General features: G+C 37.0%; 2 protein-coding genes across 3 annotated transcripts; both read right to left on the bottom strand.

Moving 5' to 3' along the window:
• Nucleotides 1-72: 72 nt before the first annotated feature.
• Nucleotides 73-6,264, bottom strand: maf1a (MAF1 homolog, negative regulator of RNA polymerase III a). The gene is made up of 7 exons (XM_084395294.1): nucleotides 5,540-6,264; nucleotides 4,967-5,095; nucleotides 4,678-4,840; nucleotides 2,849-2,970; nucleotides 2,625-2,744; nucleotides 1,907-2,011; nucleotides 73-1,673 (listed from the first exon to the last, which is right to left on the bottom strand). Exons 1-7 carry the CDS (start codon nucleotides 5,620-5,622, stop codon nucleotides 1,649-1,651), a joined length of 747 nt encoding a protein of 248 aa, XP_084251420.1. The 5' UTR covers nucleotides 5,623-6,264; the 3' UTR covers nucleotides 73-1,648.
• Nucleotides 6,265-7,674: 1,410 nt separating this feature from the next.
• On the bottom strand, nucleotides 7,675-21,468 carry zc3h11a (zinc finger CCCH-type containing 11A). 2 transcript variants are annotated; one of them, XM_084395783.1, is made up of 17 exons: nucleotides 21,299-21,468; nucleotides 19,868-19,937; nucleotides 19,572-19,719; nucleotides 18,276-18,395; nucleotides 18,055-18,178; nucleotides 17,782-17,955; nucleotides 14,841-14,906; nucleotides 14,681-14,761; nucleotides 14,494-14,595; nucleotides 14,339-14,407; nucleotides 14,135-14,230; nucleotides 10,308-10,841; nucleotides 10,118-10,185; nucleotides 9,658-10,021; nucleotides 9,224-9,375; nucleotides 8,983-9,128; nucleotides 7,675-8,866 (listed from the first exon to the last, which is right to left on the bottom strand). In XM_084395783.1, the coding sequence occupies exons 3-17, from the start codon at nucleotides 19,623-19,625 to the stop codon at nucleotides 8,656-8,658; spliced, it is 2,361 nt and encodes a 786-aa protein (XP_084251909.1). In that variant the 5' UTR covers nucleotides 19,626-19,719; nucleotides 19,868-19,937; nucleotides 21,299-21,468; the 3' UTR covers nucleotides 7,675-8,655. The 2 variants fall into 2 exon arrangements, with proteins under 2 accessions (XP_084251909.1, XP_084251908.1); XM_084395782.1 differs by having other exon boundaries at nucleotides 19,868-20,326; nucleotides 21,299-21,466.
• Nucleotides 21,469-25,527: the final 4,059 nt, after the last annotated feature.

The following is a 25,527-nucleotide window of genomic DNA, read 5'->3' as shown; positions in this document are numbered from 1 at the left end:
GAACTGTACAGCAGTACTTTTGGAGGGTTTTTTTCACAAAAAAAAAAAAAAAATAATCGCAATCAGTGCACATTAAGTCAGTAGATATTTATTTGACACAGCATTTTGGAAATAACGCAAATGCTCTTTAAAAGGAAATTTATACAAATGTTTTAAGCTGCCAAGAAGGACATGTTAATGCATTAATATGCATCCAGTTGGGCTCATCCTGGTACTTTTGTAGGACTATACTCTAAAAACATTTGTAGAAATAATGTATGCAATTAACAACAAAAGTGATCTTGCATCTCTCTCTGTTCTTATACTGGCTCAACTCTGTAATATATCAAAGTGCTTGAAATTACAAACATAGATGGGTCACAGTCAAATCTAAAATGGAAAAGGAATTCAGAAAGATTGTGACTTCACCACATATGGCCAGATATTCAAGAGGCCCTCCAACACAACGGTGGACAATACGAACTACAGAGTTCATCATGAGGAGGTATTATTCAAGCCACTGTAGATGAAACTGATCAAACAAATTCTTTCAACATCAAGCTGTTCGCTGTCAAACAGGATGCAATAACGTTCAGTGACACCCACTCTTATAGGTCATAATATCTACCGTAATATCTTTCCATAAAATCATTTTAGATCAACAAAATAAAACACAGCAAAGAATATGAAGAGAATTTTTGCCTCTATAGTCTAATGTGTTGTCAGACAACGTAAAATCATTCACCACAAACAGGTCTTCACGGAAGAAAGTGAAACTGCAATGTTCACCTCACGTTATACACCTCACAAAAGTTGCGAAATCCAAATAAAAACTAGCAACAACAAATAAAAAGCTTTATAAAAATTAAACTTTACAGACCCATCATGGTTTTTCTTTTACATTTTTATTAGCTTCGGGGCCGAAACTAAAAAGGGAAAGTTGATCCGTAGGTCAACATTAATAAATCTACTGGGCAATGTTTATGCTGTTAGGCAAAAAAAGTTGCAGGAAAATGTATTAAGGCCTAAAAACAAACATGAATATTTAGTTCTATTATCATTTATAGAAAAAAAGAAATGAAACCTAGACAAAAATATGAGTTATGAGCATGTGTAGGCCTAATAAATATGGAAACTGGATTTAAACATTTACATGTGAACTATGACTTACAATCTCTTTATTTTATTTCACTTAATGCTCAAAATGCTAGTAGAGTAACTAGAGACAAGAGGCAAAGATGATTAGATGTTGAAATATGCCACCTAGTGGAAATACTGTGACACTTGTGGAGACATAAAACTACTGGAACTATTGAAAAGGGAAAAGAGAGGGAGAATAAAAGCTGCATAATTCAATTTACGCTCAGAGACAAATAAAAAAAAGACCTCTTTGGAGATTAAAAAAAACAAGACAGTAAAAATATCCCAACATACATCACACTGGTTCCCTCAAAGGCCGGTGTCAGAGGTAAGTATAGTGAATGCAATGAAGCAAAGGAAAATGTTAAAGTGCGATAAACAGCACTTGAAAATCTCTGGATTACAACATCTCTCCATTCCTAAGAAATGACCAACAATATAAAATTGACCACAAAAAAAACAGAAAAGAATAACAGGCATAAAACCTCAGGCAAGAGATTGCGGTCTTCAGAGGACAGGGATGAGGGCTTCACCAGGCACACAGTGCACCATACCTGAGGAAAGATCAATCAATCTATCACTGATGAAATGAAAGGCTGGTAATATCTTTAGATACACTGCAATGTTACTTCTGGCTTTTAACCCTTCACCAGCAAATACACTGAAACCACGTGGTTTATTTGCAGTCATTTGGCAGTCAAAACTTAATGAAGATAAAGCAAGAGTGTGGGTGTTTGTGATGCAGTACTTCCTGGAGAAGTGATAAACAAATAATAACGCTCCTCACCTCTCTTCATCCATGTTCCCCTCTTCCTCTTCCTCATAGCTGCCCTCATCCAATTCCAGATCCAATTCTGTGCCGATGCCAGAGTCTCGTGGAGCCATGAAAAGACTAAAAGGACAAATACACAGAAGTCAAAGGTCATTGAAATGTTTTCAGGTTGGACCTGTTGAGCCTGAGATTCATAAGATATTTAATAAAATAAGAATAGCAATAATGTAAAATGTATTGTATACACTATCATTTAAAAGGTCCGTAAGATGTTTTTGAAAGAAATCTCTCGCTAAGGCTGCATTCATTCCATCAAAAACACAGTAAAAACTGTAATAATGAGAGAAATGATTACAAATTAAAATAACTGATTTCTATTTTTAAAATATAATTTATTCCAGTGATGGACAAGCAGAATGTTCCAGTGTTTAGCGTCACATGATCCTTCAGAAATCATTCTAATAAGCTGATTTGGTGCTCAAGAAATATTTCTTATTATTACCAATGTTGAAAACAGTTGTGCTGCTTAATATTTTGGTGGAAACCATGATACATTTTGTCAGGATTATTTGATAAATAGAAAGTTTATTAGAAATTGATTTTTTGTAACATTATAAATGTCTTACTGTCACTTTAATGTGTCCTCCTTGCTGAATAAAAGCATTAATTTCTTCACAAACCTTTTTCATACATTAATGCAGAATTGCTTTATCTCTGACATAAAGACCCTCACCTGACAGAACGGCATGTGAAGAACACAATCCTCTTCAGTCTTTTGTTATAAAAGAAGTAGTTGAAGGACCACAGGTTGCCTTCTTCCCCATATGGGTCTGAATCCAGGTCAGGATTGTAACTGTCACAGAATCCAATCAGAACTTGAATGAACATGCATCGCAATTGAATGATGTATTATTCGAACAAACACCACTACATGGGTTTTGAAAGCAGTATATCTACCTGTATATGTCACATTCAGCAAGGCTGATCTCCTTGTCCAGCGCTTCCCATAACTGAGGCTGTAGATGACTGTACGCCTCGCCCGCAGCAGCAGACAAACTGCTGTTCACTGCATTAAAGACCTGTGCAAAAATGAACCTCGTTTTTATCGTGTTAAACACGTCTCTTCACATTCACGTGAACATGACTGATTTAAATTGATTGATATGTATATGTTACCGTCGCTGTTTGGATTTAAATGCTTAAAGGGTTAGTTAAAAAATTTAAATTCTGTCAGTAATTACTCACCCTCATGTTGTTCCAACCCCGTAAGACTTTCGTTCATCTTCGAAACACAAATTAAGATATTTTTGATGAAATCTGAGAGCTGTCTCACTCCTTCATAAGCTACTAGGTAATCTACATCTGCCATCCCAGAAAAGTTGGTAAAGACATCGTTAAAATAGTCCAAGTGACTACAGTGGCTCAACATTAGGTTTATCAAGCGACGACAATACTTTTTGTGCGCAAAAAAACAACTAAAATAACGACTTTATTCAACTATTCATTTTCTGAATAGTTGAATAGACCTTTGAGTGAGTTCACGTAGTGTAACAGCGCAGCGCTTCTGTGTTGTACGTCAGAATGCAGGCTCACTATTGGCCAGCATCACACACATGACCAGCGTCGGCCAATAGTGAGCCTACGTAATAGTGAGCCTACGTTCTGACGTACAACACAGAAGCGATGCGCTGTTACACTACGTGAACTCACTCAGAGGCCCACACAGAAGAAAATGAATAAAGTCGTTATTTTTGTTGTTTTTTTGTACAAAAAGTATTCTCGTCGCTTGATAAACTTAAGGTTGAGCCACTGTAGTCACTTGGACTATTTTAACGATGTCTTTACTAACTTTTCTGGGATGGCAGATATCGATTACATAGAAGCCTATGAAGGAGTGAGACAGCTCTCAGATTTCATCTAAAATGAGGGTGAGTAATTACTGACAGAATTTAAATTTTTGGGTGAACTAACTCTTTAAGAGTCTATGATTGGATCATAATTGCACTGATTATTATGTTTCTAGCATTTAATGTGTGTGGCAACAGTTCTTCTAACCCTAATTGATAGAATGTGTAGCTTTTAATTTCTTAAACAACCATGTAGGAAGACACATCATGGCCATATATCACGATGACAATGTCAAGATTCATCAGGCTCAAATTGTTAAAGAATGGTTGGGAGGGAGCATGAAGAATCATTTTTCACACATGAATTGGCCCCTCTGAGTCCAGACCTTGAATTCATTGCAAGTCTTTGGGATGTGCTGGAGTGGACTTTACAGAGTGCTTGTCTCTTGCATTGACAATACAAGATTTTGACCAAAAATGTATGCACCTCTTGATGGAAATAAATAAATAAATTCCTAAAATAAATTTATAATAATAACGACCGCAATAATGATCCAGACATAGACTCTTAAGCATTAGCCTATTTAAATCCTAACAGCAAATTTTCTTGACTGGGGATATATGTTAATAATAATAGTAATACCTGCCACCCTACAAAGATAAGGCAGATATGTATGTATGTATGTATGTATGTATGTATGTATGTATGTATGTATATGTGTATATGTGTATATACACATATATATATATATATATATATATATATATATATATATATATATATATATATATATATATATATATATATACACACACACATACATACATACATATCTGCCTTATCTTTGTAGGGTGGCAGGTATTACTATTATTATTAATAGTCAGTTTTAAATTACATTTTGTAATTTACAATAAAATTTTAGATCATGTCAAAATTACCCAATTAACACTGGGCTCCTTGCTGAAATCATGGCCTTTGGTGCGACTGAAGTCATAGTCTGGCCGGAAGGATTCATTGAGAGTGGCGATCAAGTAAAAGAGAGTCTTTCTGCTGCACTTATCCGAGAGAGGACCCTCCCCATCATCCAAACTCTGACTCAGTCTGAAAGCACAACATATTTCGATCAACACGCAATGACCTTCTGGAAGATATTTGTACAGTGTATAACTGAGAGGGTTGATGACTGTGAAATGCTTATCGATACCTCTGGAAAAGACTTGGACTTACTTGTTGGGGCTGATTCCGGAGCTCTGCGGAGGAGACAGAGCCTCCAGCACGTGTGGCTGCCCCTCCTGACAAAACTGCTTAAACATCTGCTTGTCGTCACCAGCCATCTTACAGGAGTAGCTCTCAATACTAGAAACACATCACAACAGTGACAGACTTCAATCACAAAATACTGCAAATAACAGATAGCACACGTACGTCTGCCAGATGTCTGTTAAAGATCACTTCATCTGGAAAGCATCTGCTGTTTACTAACATCTGATAGACGTCTTTAATTTGTCAGTTCTACACACATTCTAAATCATAAACATCTTAAAGACATTTTCTATACGTCCATTTGACATCTGACAGGAAACGTCCTATAGACGTATTGCAGATAGATGAAAACACGCACATCAAATAAGACGTCTTTCCGTGATGCACGAGTGCTATCAGGTACCAGAAGAGTGAATAACATCTTCTTTACTTAGTTCCTCTTTATGTGATCTGGCAGTGTTCAGATAGGCAAATGTTTTTAGAAAGGATGTCACTTTTCTTAGTTTGAACTTATAAAAGCGAGTATTCAGCACTTACCGTCCAATTATCTTACTGTCTCCCGTTTCAATAGTGAGCAGACTGTTCATGGCCTCAAAACTTGAGTTTTCCAGGAGCTTCATGGTTTATTCAACTATAATATATATATATTTATATATATTGACGGAACTGCAACAACTCTTTACTAACACTAGATGTCAGTCTCTTTGATAAACAACCATCGACCAGTTATTCTGCCGTTACACCAAACCTAAACAATGATTAGCACGTTAATTTGGAGAATATACGGCACAAACCGAAAATTATTAATAAGAAACAACTAGCCAATACTGGATTAAACCCGAATAACCTCAACTTCGATGTCCCCTACAGAAGCACCTTTAAAAATCTCTCAAAAAAAAAACAGCTCAACAAAAACACACACAAACAAAAACAAGCCTCCCTTGCAGATTCTTACGATCGCGTAAATAATCTTCGCCTGTTGCTTAATGGACTTATATGTCTAATAAATATCTCTTCCTTTTTACTGTGAAATTTCCAATACCTGCCATTAAACAAGCTAAAATTTAGAGGGAAATTATGCATCCCAGCTATTGAATCAGAACTTGAGGAGAATTCCAAGGCTTATAAAAGCCTTAATCCTCGGGTTATGGTTGTCTATTTGCGTGGAAGAATAACAACAGCAGAAGACGAGGGGTTTGTGTTGCAGTTTTCGGTCGCAGTAATACGCAGTTACTTGTCTATTTCCTGTTTTTTTTTTTTTTTTTTTGGTGGGGGGAGGGGGGTATGGGGTCAGGATGTCAGTGATACAAGTGCTACATGTTTACCGCCACCTACTGGCTTGGAGTTTAATATCGTTTCCCCTTTTCTCAGAATCATACTGAGGAAATACATACAGTGGGTTCACAAATATCGGCTCATTTGAATATTAGCAAAAATGACTGAACTTTTAGTTTTTGAACTGGGTTTTAGGGCCAGATGAGACCAAAATAAAGCTTTTTAGAAAATCACCAGATGTGGCATTGACAGACAAAAACATAGACATGTAGAAAAGCACCTCATCCCCACTGTGAAGGTGAATCTTTAATGCATTGCTGGAGGGCTAATTTTCTTCCAAAGACCCTGGACAACTTGATAGGATACACAGTATCATAAACTCCATCAAGGACCAGCAGATATTAAATCATATCCTGACTGACCCTGTCAGGAAACTTAAACTGGGCCATGGTTGGAACTTCCAGCATGACATCGATCCAAAGCACATCTCAATATAAACAACTGAACAGTTCACTGACCACAGAATGAAGGTTTTGCCATGGACATATCAGTCCCCTGATCCAAACCCCATACAAAGAAACCTGTGGAATGAGCTGAAGTAGAGTCCACAAGCATGGACCTCAGAATCTGAAGGATCTGGAGAGACTCAGTGTGGAGGAATGGCCTCAGATCTCTTGCCCTGTTATCTTGGCAAAGGGAGGCTGCACAAAATATTATAGCCTATATTTTTTTTCTTTTTAAACTTTTTAAGACTTAAATCAAAGGCTAGGTTCTAGTGGGTTTTTTCTAGGAGAGAAAGTACTAGTAGAAATTGTCAAACCAAAAATTTCAGTCAGTTTTGCTCATATTTACCAAGAGTGCCAATTTTTGTGGAGTCCACTGTAGGATACAGAGGCTTCCAATGATAAAACATCAGTAAGTGTATTATTATTATTATAAATTTGACTGCTTTTTGACTTTTAGTTGATAATGGTTAATCTTTTTCCATTTCTAAATTCCTATGCAAAGGATTGATGTCAGTAATGTAAAACAGCTTACAAAGGTGAATGTAAAACCTATTGAAAAAAACTTTCATATTTAGGATATATGCCAGTTTTCTTATATGTACAGATACAATAATGTGGGGTTATATTGCATTATTTTAGGATGAATGGATTTAAAATATTGTTACAGCACAAATGTATAAGAAAACATCCTGAGATTTAAATGCTGCTCAATAGAGAATATGAGGTTATTTTTTAAACTTCAAAACCAGATATTACCTTTCACAACAAATGCAGCATCCCTAACACTCAAACAATAGCACATTCCCAAAAAGTAAGTATTTAGAAAAATATAAAAAAGTTACCAATGCATAACAATGCTTTGTAAATGCTGCTAAAAACCTAAAACACTAATAAGGTTTTCATAGACATTTTATTTACAATGTTTTTGAAGAGGTGCAACTTAGGTGATACCGCAGAACAGATTACATGATGTTCTCATCCCAGCCCCTTACTACATGATGTTGGTAAACTAAGGTGAATAAAACTAAGAGAAGACATGTTCAAAGAAAAGAAAATATACAAGTCAACAAAGATGAGCAAAGCTTAAGGATTTTCCCTGAGAACACAGCTTTGTCATGTTTACATGTTGCATTCAGAAGTCTGAGTAACTGCTAAAATGTTTTGATAATCATTTCTCAAGGTGAAAAGGTGTAGACGGTTCCCAAGGGAATTCCATGTAGCATAACATTTGTAATAGAATTTCTTCCACCCAAATGAAAAATGGGGGAACATTTCTGTGACCTCCAGCTCAGTCAAAACATTAAATAATAGGATCACAAAATGTTTTTCCTATAGCAGATCAAAGGTTAGTGAGATCACCTGTTAAAATAATGTCGACAATGACAGCCAAAGAACATGTCATAACTCTGATTAATACATGCAACTCAAAATGAACACTGAGAAAGGTGTTGCCTTGCTGTGCCTCTCCAATAAAAAAAAAAAAAAAAATCCGGCATACACAGTACACAACTGAAACTTCCTGCCTCTGTAACGAATTATGACTAGTGCTATAACATGACCTCCAACATAATCATTATACCTGAGGCTGTCTTATGATGGCTTGCTCATACCTGCAACAACTACGTTTTTTTTTTTCTTCCATTTTTGACAGCTTTAAGAAGTCAACTAAAGAAAAGAACTCTAAAGCACTATTGATGAGGAAGAAATATTTACATTGACAAGAAGAATCTAAAAGGAACAATAAAACAAGATCTATCAGAGTCTGAAAATAAAAGATCTTATTTTAAAATAGTGTGGGTTGAATTATGTCTCAGTCCTTTTTTTATTCATAGTGGCAGTGGTAAGTAAGTAAAGGGGTGACATCGCTCATTTCTAGCTGTCAATCATCTCTGAGAGTTCCAAAAGAAGGTCATCCTCTCCCTTGCCCGAATCCAATTCCAAGTCATCCTCAAGCCGATCATCAGTGAATTCATCTAACAGGTCTTCAAAGTCATCCATCGATGAACTGGTCACAGCAGCAGTTCGACCAGAAGTGGTGCTGGACCGCCGACTGCGCTGCACACTGGGTGTTCTCATCACAGGGCTACAGGAAAAAAAACAAAATAAGAGTTAATTTGTATCGTTTCTGCGTGACGAATTAATATAAATCAATTAAAAATGGTGGTCTTCCATCAGATGAAATAAGATCATTTCCCATACCTTTGGGGGACTGCAGCAGTCTCAGCTGATGTAGTACTGGCAGGCTCAAGGCAGCTCATAGGAACCATTTGAATATCCTCGGTGTTGGAGCAGGGCACCTGCTGAGTGTCGAACCGAACATCTGTCAGAGAGGTTGGTGAAGCCACCTGAAAGAGTACAAAAAAAACAAATGCTTAAACTATTTTTTTTTTTTTTTTAAACCAGCAGTGACAAAAGAATTGCTTAAGTAAATAAACCTCACCTTAAGGCGCTTGTTGGGAATAAGCAGGGAGGGAGGTGACTGACAGGCGGAGTTGAGAGGTTTCACTTCAGCAACAGCAGAGTGAACTTTTGCTGCTTTCCTCCTCTGGGCCGGCTTCATTACTGATGGCTTCACGTTCACCTTGGGCTTCACTGAAACGCAGACAAATGCAGCAAAGTGAGTAGGCCATTTGGAAAAGGGAGTTACAGTTCCATTCCATTTCTAAATAAATACATACACACTTATTTTAGTTTATATTAGTACTGTAGTAAACATTACTGGCGGCTTCTCATATTTAAAACATTATCATCTCTATTATTTATCCTATTTTTGTAGGAGTAATATTGTACGTAAAAAACTATCCAGCCAGTACTTAAAAAAAATGGAAATTGAGTTAAACGATCAAATAAAGAGATAATGAATCTAACACCTACCCTTTTTCTCCACTGTTTGTATAGTTCCCTCGGCGAGCTGGACAGGAGTGACGGGAGAGGTGGAGGGCTTTGGTGTGTTTGACGATGGAGTACTATCTCCAGACCGCTCGAGGGAGCTTTTCTGAGGCACTACAGCAGCAGGGAGCGGAGAGGTCTTGGGTTTGAGGGCGATCCTCTGTCTCACTGTGGTTTGAGGCTGGGCGGAGGATTCTGATGCTGGCGGAGAGGCAGCAGGTGATGCGTCTTTCTGGTTGGTGGAGGTGACTTGCTCCTCCTGTAGCTTGCGGAGTCTCTTCTCACGCATGATCTCCTCAAACGTCTTCACTTTAACAGGCACACTGGAGAGTTCGCCTTTTCCATTTGTCTGCGAGTTAAACAAAGGAAATTTCATATATATATATATACAGGAAACAATATCCTCTTAGGCTTGTTGTCTTGGGTTGTTCTGGAATTGTCTTACCTCTGTAGCAGGTTCCAGTTTCTTATCAGATGTGTCTGGTTTTGTCTGACCAACAGTGTTGGCAGCAGCTAAAAAAAAAAAAGGACAATTGAAGAAAAAAAAAAAATTTTGTGAACACACTTCCTTGGGCTGTTTTCCACAATTTTAAACCATTTCCTTGAAACAAACTACATGAATGTGTCTGACTTACTTGAAGCTTTATTAACACGCAGAATGCGCCTCTTTGGAGGTCCACTTGACTCTGCTTCACTAGAGGTTGGGGTCTTGTCGTCTGTGTTCTCTTGAAGTTGTGCTTGCATCCTTGCAGCCTTCTCCCTGCGTATTTCCTCCAGTGTTTTAACTCGTACCTCCGCAGCTGCCACAGGGGCCTTGACTGCAGCTTCTGCAGAGCAAAGTCCTTCATTCCCCTCTGGACTTTTGGCAGTCGTGTTCATTTCCTGGACTCTTTTCTCCTGCATTTTTTTCTTTTCGTGAAGGATCTCAGAGAAAGTCTTAACTGGTGGTCCACCAGCAGGTTTGACATTTTTCTTGGAAGGGTTCGGCAGCTCCTTCGGCACTTCTTTCACAACACGCACAACTTTACTCGAGTTGAGGCTTTTGGCTGCCTTCTCTTGCCGAATCTCCTCAAGGGTTTTTATACGGATGTCTCCGGATGGTTTTGGCTCGCTGTCGGTGCTGGGCAGGTCGGAGGTCAATCCAAGTCTTTCTCGCACTGGTTTCTGAGCTGAAAAGAGTTATTAACGTAAATTGTGAAGTTGTAGTAGTATTTGAGTTTATTTTTATATCACCATCACTGGCTATTACATGGCAGATACAACATCATATCATAAGTATAACAATGAAAACAAATAAGTACAAGTACAAAATGAGTATAATTCTATAAAATATTTGGTTACACTTTCTTTTAAGGTGTCATTGTTACAGTGTAATTATACATTTAAGTACTGAGTAATATTAATTAACTGCATGTATTTACTATAGGGTTATGATTAGGGTTTGGTTTAGGGTTAGTTGCATGTAATTAATTATGCATAATTTATAGTTATTACTATAGTAACTACATGTAACAATGACACTGTAAAATAAAGTCTTACCAAAGTTTCTTTTAAATGTACTTATAAATGTCCCCCAAAAATTGTAAAATAAATAAACGATTAATTGCATTTGCGATAATATCGCGATATGATGAAATGCGATTTTTTAACCGCAAAGCTGCGATTATAGTCTGGTCACGTGACACGCGAGAGTAAACTAGTCAGTATTGCAGATGAAGCATCAACTTGGCACGCGACACATAGGCCTGGCTACAGGAAATAACAGTTTATGTTTAATTTATGTGATATTGTTATAGATTCTCTCCAACGATTCTGTATCGATTAAGATAATGTCAGATTTATGTCTGAGCTTAGTTTTAAACACAGATACGTGATGACGCGTGTGCTTTATAAACAACCGTATTCTGCTTGCTTCTAATTCCTCTGTCTCTCTCACACACACACACACACACACACACACACACACACACACACACACGACACTACTCGAACCTTACGAGAAATAATCTTTAATAAAGTTCGGAAAAGTTGAAGCGAATTACAAGGACATTCGCGGGCTTCATTGCACAAGATATGAGATGCGCGCGGTCTGCGTGATGTTACTGTTGTAGTGCGTGGTCTCACCCGCCGGTATTTTACTTACAAATGTTCTACGAAGGCATCAAATGTCTTGGAATGCAGTTGGCTTATATATTAAAAATATGAAAATCACCGACAGAAGCTGCTTTCAATTTCAAATACTCACGTGCGCTTTGTGAAGAGCGTTTGAGCATGCGGCTGTGAGCGACTCCGTCTACGTGGTTAAATGTACTTGCATCTCAAAATGCTTTTATGACGCGAAATTAATGTGACACAGTCAGTTATTAAACAGACAGGACAAACCACATCTTATAATTTCAAGAGATGAAAACGTTCAGACAGCCTACTCTTAAATACTGAAATCACTCTGTTTATTGCTTGTAATATTATTTTTTTCCCTCTTTGTTATTTGTTTTGAAGCTATATTTGTTAAAATTATTAACATGTAATTGTATTAATTTCGTTTTTTAATGTGTAATTATTATAAGTAGGCCTACTTATAATTATGTAATTAAATATTCAGGGTGTCTACAGATATGAACAAGTTAAATTTAAGACTTTTTAAGACCTTTTTAATGCCACTTTGAATGAAATTTAAGACCAAACCTGTGATGGAAATACACATTATATTACATGCGTATATATTAAGGGTGTAACGGTTCACAAAATTCACGGTTCAGTTCTATACGATACACTTCGGTTCGGTACGTTTTTGATACAGCATAAAGAAATAAATGCCAGAGAAATTTTCTTGATTTAAATGTTTTATTCTTTTTTTATATTAAAACTAACATCATAAAGTATGAATTTTTTTTTTTTTTTACTTTGAGCAATTCTAGAGCTATAATTGACTTTAGGAGCATATAAAACAAAACAGCTCCTTGGAAAAAATTAAATGTCATATTGTAGTAGTTATAAACAAAGGTTTACCGGTATTTTAGTTCAGATTAACATTTGAGGGCAGCAATTGTATTCATAATGTCAAAATAAAACCGACGTGTTACTTGAAGGCATTATAGCCTACTATTCCTGTCAAACGTCCATGGTTGCAGTTAGTGTTTCTACAGTAAATCCATGGTGAATGTTGCAACATGATGCTGATCTGTGGACACTGGTAGTTCATTCATGGCACAATGTTTCTTCCAGGTTTCCACGTCAGCGCTGTTTGATCCGTTAATAATGGAGAAATATGAATACTTCTCACTATCTCGCAGCGATGTTATTACTTCTGTGGTGAATTCAAATGCTTTCTTTACTGGATCTCTTATTAGCGCTGTGTAAACAGTGTCGCATGATCACGATCGGCTCGCGCTGCACTGGTCCAAACTGATAAACAGTCCTTCAAGCACACAATAACGAGCAGTTTCGTTCCGCTTGCATTATGTTTGCCATTTGATGTTGGGTAATGTTGTGGTCGCGCCGGCGTCTCTTACATTATGAGCGCGCTTGCCACGCGCAACGCGCCTACATTCGAAATAACGAAACAGCGTTACCAGAAAAAGCCTACATTATCATTATCAGTAGCTTATGTAATAAAATATGAATCATTCTCGCGATTCGATGCTTCACTGGTTATTTGACGGTCCGTCAGACTGGAGAAATTTTAGCGGTAACGTGACCAGAAATATTTAAGACCTATCGAATCTGAATTTAAGACATTTTAATACTTTTTAAGGCATTTTATTAGGAAAACTTTATTTAAGACATTTTAAGACTTTTTAAGCACCCGCGGCCACCCTGATATTTTAAGTTTTATTAATAAGATAAAAAAAAAAAAAAAAAAAAAAAGTGATCGGCTCATGAGGTGCCTAAAGATTCCCTTCCCTATTTTACAATGATTTATTGCTTGTTTTTGTTGAATAATAGAAAAGATAAAGAGCTTAAAAAAATAATCGCATATTAAATCGCAATCGCAATATTGGTTAAAAATAAATAAAAAATATCGCAATTAGATTATTTTCCAAAATCGTCCAGCCCTATCCATAAGTCCTTAAGTTTGTCCTGATAAAAAGCGCTGTCTCATAACATTAAAGATTGGGCAGTCCAAAATAATATGTTTTACAGACAAGTTGGTACTGAAGTATTGATATTTTTGTCCTTCGCCCTTCAATAAATGCCCATGAGTCAGTCTAGTACGGCCTATCAGACACCTTGTAAATACAACTTAGTCGTGTCTTGATTTAAAAGGGTAGACAGACATTTTCCCACAGAATTTATTTCAAATAATTTGCTATTTTGACATTCTACCCATTCTGCTTGGCATTTCTCTAATATGGATTTGTTGATTAAGGGATTTATGTGCAAGGGTGGGATTTACATAAATTGTAAAAGGGATACAAAACGCCTCTACAGCCATAGCTGGGACAATAAACTAGTCTCGTACCTTTCTGTGGTAGAACATCTGTGGAGGATTCAACAGTTGCACCGAGTCGTTCAGCAAGGCTTCGTTTCAAAGGTAGCTCTTCCTCCACAGGACCATCTTCAATTAAATGATAACATCTGTCAGTTTTTGGCAGAAGTATGTAAAAAGGGACCACGGGTACATAAATGTATTACAATATCGAGCAAACCGTTTTCATAAACGTACCTCTTTTCAAAATTCTTTTCCCAAGTCTGTCTGAAATTTTTCTTTTTCCAGTTTCATTAACAAACGAATCTGCAACACAGATTTTAAAAGAGCTTTAATGTGAACAACTGGTTTGATGCTATGCAAACCAAAGTTCAAACACTTGGACTGCTTACCATTCTTGGCATTGTTTACTTCCAGACGTGAAAGAGACTGAATGTTTTCCTTTTCAATAGCAGTTCCATTGTTTTGGGCAGAGCTCTGCATGGTGGACTGCCCTGCAAACAAACAAAAAGTGAAAATTAAGATCAGATGTCTGAACAACAGATCCCTGGAAACCAATAGAGGTGAGGGTTTATTTACCAGCTTTCTTCAGATTGGCCATGAGTGCTTTCCTCAATCTGATCTCCTCCAGTGTCTGGATACCAAAGTTCAGCGAATCATCTGCACGACAGACCAATAATAAAATAAAGCGCTCAATACATAATAGAAAATATTAACAAAACATGGAAACCGTCTTCACCTTTATATGTGCTCAGTTTCCGGGGTGAGCCTCCGAGAGATTCATCTCCTTCCTCTGAGAATTGATCTGCAATGAGCAATATGTCAAGATCAGGGATGCCACATTCTATTCTTGAAGGGCCACCTGCAGACCATAGCCCGATCCTAATTAAACACACCTGAACCAGCTAATCAAAGATTAATTAAGGGTTGGAACTAATGTGAGTGGGAAACATCAATTATGAGTTCTGAATAGGCTAATTTGAGATTCGCTCGCCTGAAATTTAGACAAAAGTAGGCTAAAGTGAGGAGAGGAGTGAAAACGTACAGGCAAGACGGACAGATCTCTCTTCTCGTGGTGAATCATACACCTACGAGATCAAAGGCGAATATTGCGTGATTCACATTCATGTTGCTATTAAATTTAAGTTCTGGTGCTTATTTTAATACAAATAAATGACAAACAAGACACCCAAAGTACATATTAATCCATTCGAAAGATGTGTTAATCAATCATTTTTACTTTAGAACAAACCTTTTTCATATTTTTAGAAATAAGAATCACATAACACTCAGAGAGATCACACTGTCAGAGAGTTTAGGAATATTCACACATAATTTATATACATAAAAACATGAAAGTTTTAAAATAAAACATTTTAAAAGAGAACAATACATTAGAGATCGATCGATAATAATTGTTACCGATATTTTTCACAATATTTAAGCATTTTCCATAATCGGGTATATCGGATTCACCAATAAATGGCGCCATCTTGTGGGCATTTTAAGAATTGCGTGCAAGGCCACCATTAAAGGGATAGTTCACTTTGAAATACAATTTTGGTATGTTTTAGCTTACCTCAAGGGCATCCAAGATGTAGGTGTCTTTGTTTCCGCAGTAGTTTCAATTTTGATATTTTTAGGTCAAACCGTTCTTGTCTGTCAGTCATATAATGCAGGTCTATGGTCATTGTCTCAAAACACAAGCACAGAGTCCAAATTAAAACAATTCCCCATCGTCCAAATTAAACAATTCCCCATCGTAAGTACACATTGATGGCCTAAGACACGAAACAAGCGGTTTGTGTGAGAAAACGAACAGTATTCAGTATACACAGTATACACAGCACACGTCCAAATGATCTGACGGCGCGGGCGGGTATAGATATATAAATAGATGTCGCCTTGGCTACTGCAGTTCATTGGAACGAAACCGTAGCCAAGCAACATCTAGTGTATACATCTATACCCGCCCGCGGGCGGGTATAGAAGTATACACTAGATGTCGCCTTCGCTACTGCAGTTCATTGGAACGAAACCGTAGCCAAGGCGACATCTATGTATATATCTATACCCGCCCGCGCCGTCAGATCATTTGGACGTGTGCTGTGTTCAAGAGATAACAACGATATAAATACTGTTCGTTTTCTCACACAAACCGCTCGTTTCGTGTCTTCGGCCATCAATGTGTACTTACGATGGGGAATTGTTTCATTTGGACGAAGGGGAATTGTTTTAATTTGGACTCTGTGCTTGTGTTTTGAGACAATGACCATCGACCTGCATTATATGACTGACAGACAAGAACGGTTTGACCTAAAAATATCAAAATTGAAACTACTGCGGAAACAAAGACACCTACATCTTGGATGCCCTTGAGGTAAGCTAAAACATATCAAAAATTAATTTCAAAGTGAACTATCCCTTTAAAGCATTGCATCTGAGGGGAGATCAACAACGGTGTTCAAAGGTAAAATAACGTACCTACTTTAAGTAAATAAACTTTAACACAACAGCCATTAATGGACAAATGCAATATGTTACATAAATGCTTGATATGTCGTTTAAACGTAACGCTAAAAATAGAGACGAAGGCTGTTTCTCAATGTGCTTTCTTAAAGGAATAGTTTAAATAAAATTAAATTCTGTCATAATTTACTCACCCTCAAGTTGTTCAAAACTCATGAATTTCTTTCTTCTGCTGAACACAAAGGAAGATATTTTGAAGAATGTCGGTACCCAATTACATCAACTGTTTGGTTACCAACATTCTTAAAAATATCTTCTTTTGTGTTCAGCAGAAGAAATACATTTATACAGGTTAAAAACAACTTGAGGGTGAGTAAATGATGACAGAATTTTCGTGTTCTCACTCTACGTCGTCATCAACTGTCGAAGTTCATGCATCGAAAGCAGACTTGAAAGAATCGAACCATTAGAAATCCCAGAAGATGATGCGGGCGGTTGACGTACGGAAGCCTGTAAGCTTTAAACTTGTCATTCTCATTTAAGAGATTCAAGCTGCAAGCTCACAAATACATGACGGCGCATAAACATTTGTCTGTTTGTTTTGCTTAATTTGAATAAAGTAATAACCTGAAGAAAGCCTGCAGTATTTTTATTGGCATATTAAAAAGAATCTTAACATTGACAAAGCATAGGTAACACATAGGCTGCTCATTTTTCATAAATACTCACATCTATTTATGATTATTTATTTATTTTAAAAGACATTAATGACAGTGCACTTTATTATTTTTTACCCTCTTTCAGAATCCTCTATTTATTGATGTAGAAGTGTGTTTTGTTTTTGTATGCAAGGCAGGAGTGAAATTAAAGAAATTAGAATTGAAAAAAGTTTTAAAACAGTTGGTTCAGTTCAGTGCTGACAATGCGCCACGTTTACAAGCGGGGAAACTAGAAATTCCACATGATACATGAGTCGTGTCACAGTGTGTCGATTATGAAACACCAAGGAAACACTGATCCATAATATCATATAACATAGGCCTATCTGCAATCTATCTAGAGATCGGTGAGAAGAAAGCCAATCTTAGGTAAACTTCAATGAAAGGTTTTGTGAGTTATTTTACTTTTACATGTTGTATTTCAATTATATTTATTATTTTGAATTCGGATGTACTTCTTCAAAATGACACATCATAGGAACGTGTGCTTACCATCCTCATCATCATCATCCACGGGGTTGATGACCACAGGTGGATGGGTAGGGCTGGGGACATTCTCCTGGGTCTCAGTTCTAATGACCCCTCTAAGCTGTGGGTTAGTAGGGTTTGCAGTGGGCGCAGGGACTTGGTCCTCGTGTGGGTTCTCTTCTTTCTCCATTGCTTGACCTGTAAAACAATGATAAAAAGCCCAATTTATTTATTCGAACTTTTGATTTTTTATGAAAGATTTTTTTTTTTTTTTTAACTGCCAAGACTGGCAAATACCTTTGTCGGGGGAAAAATAATTCCCATCAATGATGCGTGGCTTCTCATGATGAAAAGCACAGTGAGGTTTCTGGCAGCCAGCTGGCTGGTTCTCCCAATAGCATGCGATTACTTTGCGGTTTTTCTATAAAGGTAGTAACAGGGTGGATCATTTTTAAGGTCCCATTTAAGAAACAATGAAAGGATCTCAACATAAAGGGAGTATGGAGATGGTCACAAACCTTTATTTCCATATGGCGATACTTGCAGATGTTACGGAAGCACCTTTGCTCCTGCCACAGGTTGCAGACAGTCTCGCTACCCATGGCGGCCTCGCAGTGTCGAAAAGGACAGCTGTCACCCTAAAAAAGGCAAATAGCAGGACAAAACATTACATTTTTATTAAATCAATATTTTAATATTTAACTTACTTATATTATATATTACAATTAATTGTTAATTTAATATACAGTATACATTTTACATTTATTTATAGATCACTTTAAAACCTGTAAAAGCATGCCAAGGAGCTGTACAAAGACATTAACACATTAAATACAATACACGAATTAAAAAAAATTAACGGATCAAAACATGGATGTACATTATCCCCCTTATTACACAGCTTCTTGCCACAAGTAAATAATTAGACACGAAATATTGATCCGAGTTGAAATATTTTATTAGCTCTTTAAATGCAAAGCTTCCGCGGAGGGAGTCAAGTTCAAACTAGACGGACATTTAAGGGATACGGTACAGCCATACCACTTATTACACAGCATTTCGCCACATTAATTATGGGCAAAAGAGACATTCATTTGAGATTAAACTCTTTTAAAATCGTATCTGTTTGTTATCCTATAAACCAACAGTGTACAAAACAATAGTCACATAATGGCAGCAGCTGCGATTGTATGAAACAAGAGAGAGCGAGGCCACGATACTAGATGGCATAATTAAATAACTGTACACAAAATATTGATTCCACTGAGTTTTAATATTTTATTTGCTCACCAAAAGCAAAACTTCCACGAAGAAAAAAACGTTCCTAGCAAGCGTATAGCGCTGCTGACTTCAGTAACCTGGATGAGCCTGTTATCGGTTTCCAGCGGTTGTTATCGAGGAATAACATTACTGCTGAATGGCGCTATTCACTAATCAGAATCCAGTATTCCACAGAGCCGTGTAATAAGTTGTTATAATGACCTACATTATCAAAATCTGAACATTTCTGAGCAATTGCTAGCATAGGTTTCCAAGTAAGGGTATGTTTACACAATAACGATGTACAAAAAAAATGGAAAAGGTTTTTGTCAAATCGATCAAATTTTCATTTTTGTAGGAGACGATAAAGATATATTTTTCTCAAAAACTTGCACTTAGAAACCTGATTTCAAAAGCTTGCATTTTCAGGCCGCCAAACCGCAGTTGGCCAGCGAATGAATGGCCAAAACACATATAAACTAAGTTTTCTTTTTTTAAGTTGAAAACAGTGTCAGGTGAACAACCCCTAATAGTGACTCTGTGCTTCATTTTACCTTAGTACAGGTGGAATAGTAGAAGAAGTAGCAGTCATCTCCTTGCATGGTCATTCTGGCACAAGTTTGTACTCTTCCAGGTCAGGAGCTCTTCAATGATCCTGGGATCTCGTTCCGGATGTCTGCGACAGGGTCCACGTGAATCTCCCTATTTAGAGTGTTACAAGCCTATTCATGCTCCTGTTGATCCTTTCACATTTTTTCACTTTCACATTCACATTCTGTCCTGAATGATGCAAAATGGTGGCCAATATTTAAATACCGATGAGAGAAAGCGTTGCAAGAACTTCGTTCACCTGCAGTGGCTGAGACGTTCCCTGGTGATCTCAAGCGCTTCTTGAAGGGTCGCTCCGCACTGTGTTGATCCTGAAGGAATACTTGACTGATGAGTAAAGACTGAACAGGGGAAGAGGGGGCAACTTTTGCCTCTTAGAGACCTGTTCCCATCAGACTGCTGTGATAAAATTGGCAGATGGTGGAAAATGTCCGTTTCGTGTTTTTTTTTTTTTTTTTCTCTCCAATATTGTTGTTAATTGAGTGGTGAGGGGGTTTGGGGGAATTTAAAAAAATCGTCAAGCTAGATGTTGTCAAAAAGAAGAGCCGGGGGCAAAGATGGGACTGGATATCTTGGAAAGGAAAAAAAAGGAGGGATATCTTCTACGTCTCCTGAAGCCAGGTGGAAAATTTAAAGGGGGGTAGACTGGAACTTTTTTTTTTCATTTAAAAAAAATGCCCAATAGGGGAAAAACAAAAACCTGTGGTGAGATAAAAAAAGAAGAAAAAGCAGCAATCTTCAGGGAAGCCAATTCATTATCCAAATCCAGTTGTCCTCTGGAATGAAGGACAAGATCTTGCATAACCTACATTTCAAAAAGAAGACAAAAACACTCCCCATGTGCTGAATAATTGGTTATTTGAATAAGGACAGGGACACAATATATATTACATTGAAAATATTCTCATGGGAGACATGTTTTTGGATTCATAGAACATGTAATTGGACACAATAAACTGTGATAATGCATACAAACAATTTTAAATAGGAAATTGTCTTGAGAATCTAAGTTACACATTTTGGCTCTTGCCTTCGTTTTTCGACCACGTTAAACCACAATTGTCACGTTTTAAAATGGGTAATATACGAATTAATATTTCGCCGATTTTGTATCCGCACCTGTAACGTTACATTCAGAGTGCGACTTACAAAATCAGCGTTTGTGAATATTACATATTTAAGACACATTTTTTTCAGATACATAATTAAACAAATATTACCTAATATACTCGATCATAAATAAATGAAACGAAAGAACATCAGAAATTACGCGTTCGTTACCATAAACACAGTTTTTCAATCGTTCGATTACAATGTGGTAACGTTAACGTTCACGTTTTGATTTAAATCCACAGTTAAAAAAAATAGTTTTATCATTCGTCGTGATAGGCCTTGGTACCCTGTGTTTGGCATAACGTTAACTCCTTTTACTAGGCTGTCATATGAAAAACAACGTGTAAACAACAGGTAACGTTAATTTGTCTATTTTACGTCCAAGAGCTGTGTAACGTTACGTGAAATTAACACAGTATTCTATTGGCTTTCGAATAGCATGTTGCTAACTTTAGGTAGCATGTTGTTAAATTTAGAACAACTAACGTTACTACACTTAACTAAAGTAAATTAATCAATAAATAAAACGTTCAATCACAAATAAAGCGTTCACAATTACCAGTTTATACCGACTGGAATAAAGTATGATCGGTTGGGTGCATGTAGAGAGGTCGACGCTCCCGGACTGGAGTTATTCCTTTACGACTTCACAAGGGAACAAAATGGCGCCAGTCTGTACAGGCAGGAAAGTGCTTGCGTCATTGTGACGGACATGCTCATTAAACGGACAGTTCACCCAAAAATGACACTGATTTTATACTCAACCTCATGTTGTTCTAAACCCCTACGACTTTTAGTCCAGTCATTTTAAGCCAAAATGGGGGTCAACCTTGAACAAATTGCAACAGAATTGCAAATTCTGAGTCTGAGGGGAGAACAGGAGACAATGGTAAGGAGGAGAATGCAGAAGACAAAAGGTAAGTAAAATAAAAAGTGAATCCCCAGAAACAGTCCCATGGACCCAGCCCCAAACCCCATCTCTGCAATAATAATTAATAAAGGCTGGTTTCTAAAGTACTTCTTCCTGCCTCTATGTATGCTCATGGGTAGCCTAAATGAGTTCCATTCAGACCTTAACATTAAGTATTTTACTGTTATGTGTCAGCAAGATTCAACAAGACATTTTCACCTGCCTATACTCAATGTTTAGATCTGTTGTGGTATTTATGCAAATTAGCGCATACGTAATTAGATTATGCACTGTTTATCCATGTTAACAAACAATTTTTAAAAACTTGTAATACATTTTTTGTTTGTCTTGATGTAAGTAGGCCTAATCCACTCAGTAATTTACATGGTGATATCTAAAGGTTACAATTTCTACCCTATTCATGTAAGAAAAAGAATGAATAGGCGTATGAATATAGGCTATATTTGGGTCTTTTTCGAAACTTTCCCCTAATGGGATTCTTCGGGGCTTCTTTTTTTTTGTACTCAGGACATATTGAGGATACAAAAACAGTTGAGTTTGCTTCTGTTGCAGCTTGTTCAACCTTTTTTCATAAAATGACTGGACTATTTCTTTATTTTTTCTGCGGAACACAAATGTGCATTGAAAATGACGCAGGGAGGAGATCCAGTCAGATGATTAAGTCAAATTTGATTTCTTAACAGCAGACAATCAAATAATAAATGAAGAGTAGGCTAAAATTAATTCATCCATAATCAGGATTAAAAGTTTAATAAAGAAACATAAAATGAACAGTTAAAATTACTTCTCACAAATTGTCTCGTACCCCAAATGTGTCAGAAAGTTGTTAATCTTAATACAATTCACAATACAGAGCAACTACACAACATGTCCCTTAATTCTGCAAGATGTTCAGCTCATAACATTTGTTTATCACGTTATTCTAAGACATTCGAGCATTTGTGGTCTGTCTATTGGAAACTTGCAGACTTTTGCCCTTATCTAAACAGGAAGTACAAAAGTTAACCCTAGGTCAACCAGCTACATTTGAGGAATAAAAATGAATAAAAGAAAAGTATTAAACATACATTTCAAATGATAATAATGGTAAACACATCAACATGATAGTAGGCTAGTGAGAAACACATCGACATGATAATAATGATTTCTTAAAATATGATGATGACATTTGATTAAATGATAAAACATAAGCGAATGATAACATAAGCAAGACATATGTATATTTCTTTTTCTGATTCATCAGAAAAGGAATGCTGTCTGTCAAGGCAGAAGAAAAATAATTATAAAGTATCATAAAAGTGGTCTAAACCAGTTTTTTTTTTTATCTTTTAGATGCCAAATATGGTCATGTGTGAGAGACTCCCACCCCAGTTTCTTGTACAAAGAGTAGCCTAAATACCTAATTATCTGCTTCTTTTTCATCATTGTTAGCGGTTTTCTCAAATCTTCGGTCCTTAGGAGCTTCTTCATAAAAAAAAAAAAAAAAAAACGCTGTTTGCATCACTATTTTAGACTTTGCGGCCCCATTGAGGACTAAACCAGCCGCGGTTCGTCGATATGGGGAGGTGGGTTAGAAATATTCATCCAATATCCACTGAATTAATAATAAATTATAAATGTTTTCAGCATTCGGATTTTATAGACTATTTTAAGTCGTAAAGTGAGCAGAATATATTAAAATATAGCGCATGATGGATTCAATATTATATTCGGCAGGCATGTATATTATGATACTAAGCGGGGCGGCTGGTCTAGGAGCCATCCTTAGCTCTACAGCGCCCCACACCAATTTCCAATGTAAATCTGTGGTGAAAAATGAAACTGCAGGGGCAGATTTCTGGCTGCCCCACTTATTTTCACGTGACCTCAAGTAAACCTCGCTCAAGAACAAGACGCTATCAGTTCACTTCAGCTATGTCTGCATCAGGTCAGTTACTATTTTTTATGCCAAAAATCGATAGGATATTAAGTAAAGATCATGTTTCATGAAGATATTTTGTAAATTTCCTACTGTAAATATATAAAACATTTATTTTTGTGAGTGAATGCAGCACAATCGCGAACATAAATGGACAACTTTAAAGGCGATTATCTCAATGTTTCGATTTTTTTGCACCCTCAGATTCCAGATGTTCAAATAGTTGTATCTCGGTCAAATATTGTTATATCCTAACAAACCATATACATCAATGGAAAGCTTTCAGAAGATGTATAAAGCTCAGTTTCCAAAAATTTACCCATGTGACTGGTTTTGTGGTCCAGGGTCACAAATATGTCCTCATTGGTGTAAAATTACCTCTGCCAATGATCTGACTTATCCTCGTAAGCGAATAATTTCTTATCTTTATTTACATTGGAAGGGTAAGTCCAAGAGGGCTTCCATGTCATTCCGCCATTTTGAAAAACTATAATTGCAGAGAGGGACAAAAAGCACTAGCCTACCTCAATGCGTTTCCACAACGCGTTTTCGTTCAGAGCCAGCATCACGTGACTGAAACCAGCTGAAACTGACAAGGAGATCAGTAAGAGGTGCTTGTCACTGTCCCGGCAAATCTGAAAGGCTGCACTGCACGGTACTTCATAATGCAGGATCATATGCCGAGCCACAGGAGACTCTGTAGCGCTGGTAGGCTACTTTTAGATCTGAGTACTGACTTTGATATGGTAAACCACAATGTTCTTTTGACAACATTGTTCTGGGCATAAGTGGTTCTGCCCTAAGCTGGTTTTGATTGTCAATATAGGGCAGTTTTACTCTGGTTCTGTTCCTTTGACTTGCAGCGTCCAAGTTTCTTCTCTAGCTCCCATGCTGTTTACTCTTAAAGGTGCTGTATGTAAAATTTTCATATATGTTTGCATATTTTGCATATATTGAGGAAACATGCTTAGTTCACATACTCGTTTCTCTGAAAAACACTTCTACAGCCAGTTATTTTACTTTGAAATGTGCGTTTCCAGGCTGGAATGTTTGTTTTTGTTTTGGTCTGTGATACTGCACAGTGCCAATTTGCCAATTTTCATTGTCCATTGCGCTCGTTCCTGTTGCGTGTGCTCAAACCGGCAGCCCGTGTGAGCGCCGTCGAGTCTGAGGAGGCGGGGCGGGAGAAACGACGATCTCCGATATTTTGAATTTGGACTGCAGTACCTATGTCGACCACTGTCAATCTTACAGACTGCACCTTTAACTTACTTGACTTCTTTGAGAAGTATGATTTTGTCATCTGCATATAGTAAAATTTGTCATTTGTCAAAATTTGTCATCATCATATGTCATCTGCATATGGTAAATTTTTGTAATAATTTTACCATATGCAGATGACACAGAAATGTTTCTTCCTTGCTTGCCTTGTGGATATTATAGCATCGATGTCTTGATAACAAACCAAGATTGTTGTTTTTACCCCCTCTGGTGCCCAGAGAATACCTAACTTACGTTAAGCCTTAGCCTATGTGAAAACTCTTTGGAGTCCTTCTCGAAAGTGTTCTGAAGCTTGAAAGACAAGTTAATCAGGTTGTAAAATCAAGTTTCTATCAATTGCGAGTCTTTGGTGAAAAGTCTTTTTCACTTTTTTAATAATTTTGTAAGAGTAATCTATGCTTTTATCACCTAGCCTATAGGCTTGACTATTGTAACTCTAGCCTTCTTGTCTTAAATTGTCTTTAGATGGTCCAAAATTCGCTGCGAGAGCTCGAGGGCTCGAAAGTGTGAGCATATTGCCCCTGATTTACGGTCTTTACACTGGCTACCTGTGTGGTATCGAATTGATTTTAAAGTGCTCTATTGGTTTCTAAGTCTTTAAATGGTTTAGCACCCTGTTGATTAATCACCACCCAGTAAGAGCTCTTAAGTCTGTCAA

This window comes from Rutilus rutilus (genome assembly GCF_951802725.1).
Source record: "Rutilus rutilus genome assembly, chromosome: 22".
Taxonomy (NCBI): domain Eukaryota; kingdom Metazoa; phylum Chordata; class Actinopteri; order Cypriniformes; family Leuciscidae; genus Rutilus; species Rutilus rutilus.
Note: the sequence above shows the minus strand (reverse complement) of the source record. Positions and strands in the feature narration are given on the sequence as shown.

Excerpts from the sequence above, each read along its gene's own strand:
- maf1a (XM_084395294.1), bottom strand. The coding sequence starts at position 5,622 with ATGAAGCTCCTGGAAAACTCAAGTTTTGAGGCCATGAACAGTCTGCTC. Across the intron at positions 5,096-5,539 it reads GACAGTAAGATAATTGGACG|TATTGAGAGCTACTCCTGTA; the intron begins GTAAGTGCTGAA and ends ATGTGTTTCTAG. Across the intron at positions 2,745-2,848 it reads GCTGAATGTGACATATACAG|TTACAATCCTGACCTGGATT; the intron begins GTAGATATACTG and ends ATTCTGTGACAG.
- zc3h11a (XM_084395783.1), bottom strand. The coding sequence starts at position 19,625 with ATGACCATGCAAGGAGATGACTGCTACTTCTTCTACTATTCCACCTGT. Across the intron at positions 10,186-10,307 it reads GCGTGTTAATAAAGCTTCAA|CTGCTGCCAACACTGTTGGT; the intron begins GTAAGTCAGACA and ends TTTTTTTTTTAG. Across the intron at positions 9,129-9,223 it reads TTCCCAACAAGCGCCTTAAG|GTGGCTTCACCAACCTCTCT; the intron begins GTGAGGTTTATT and ends GTACTCTTTCAG.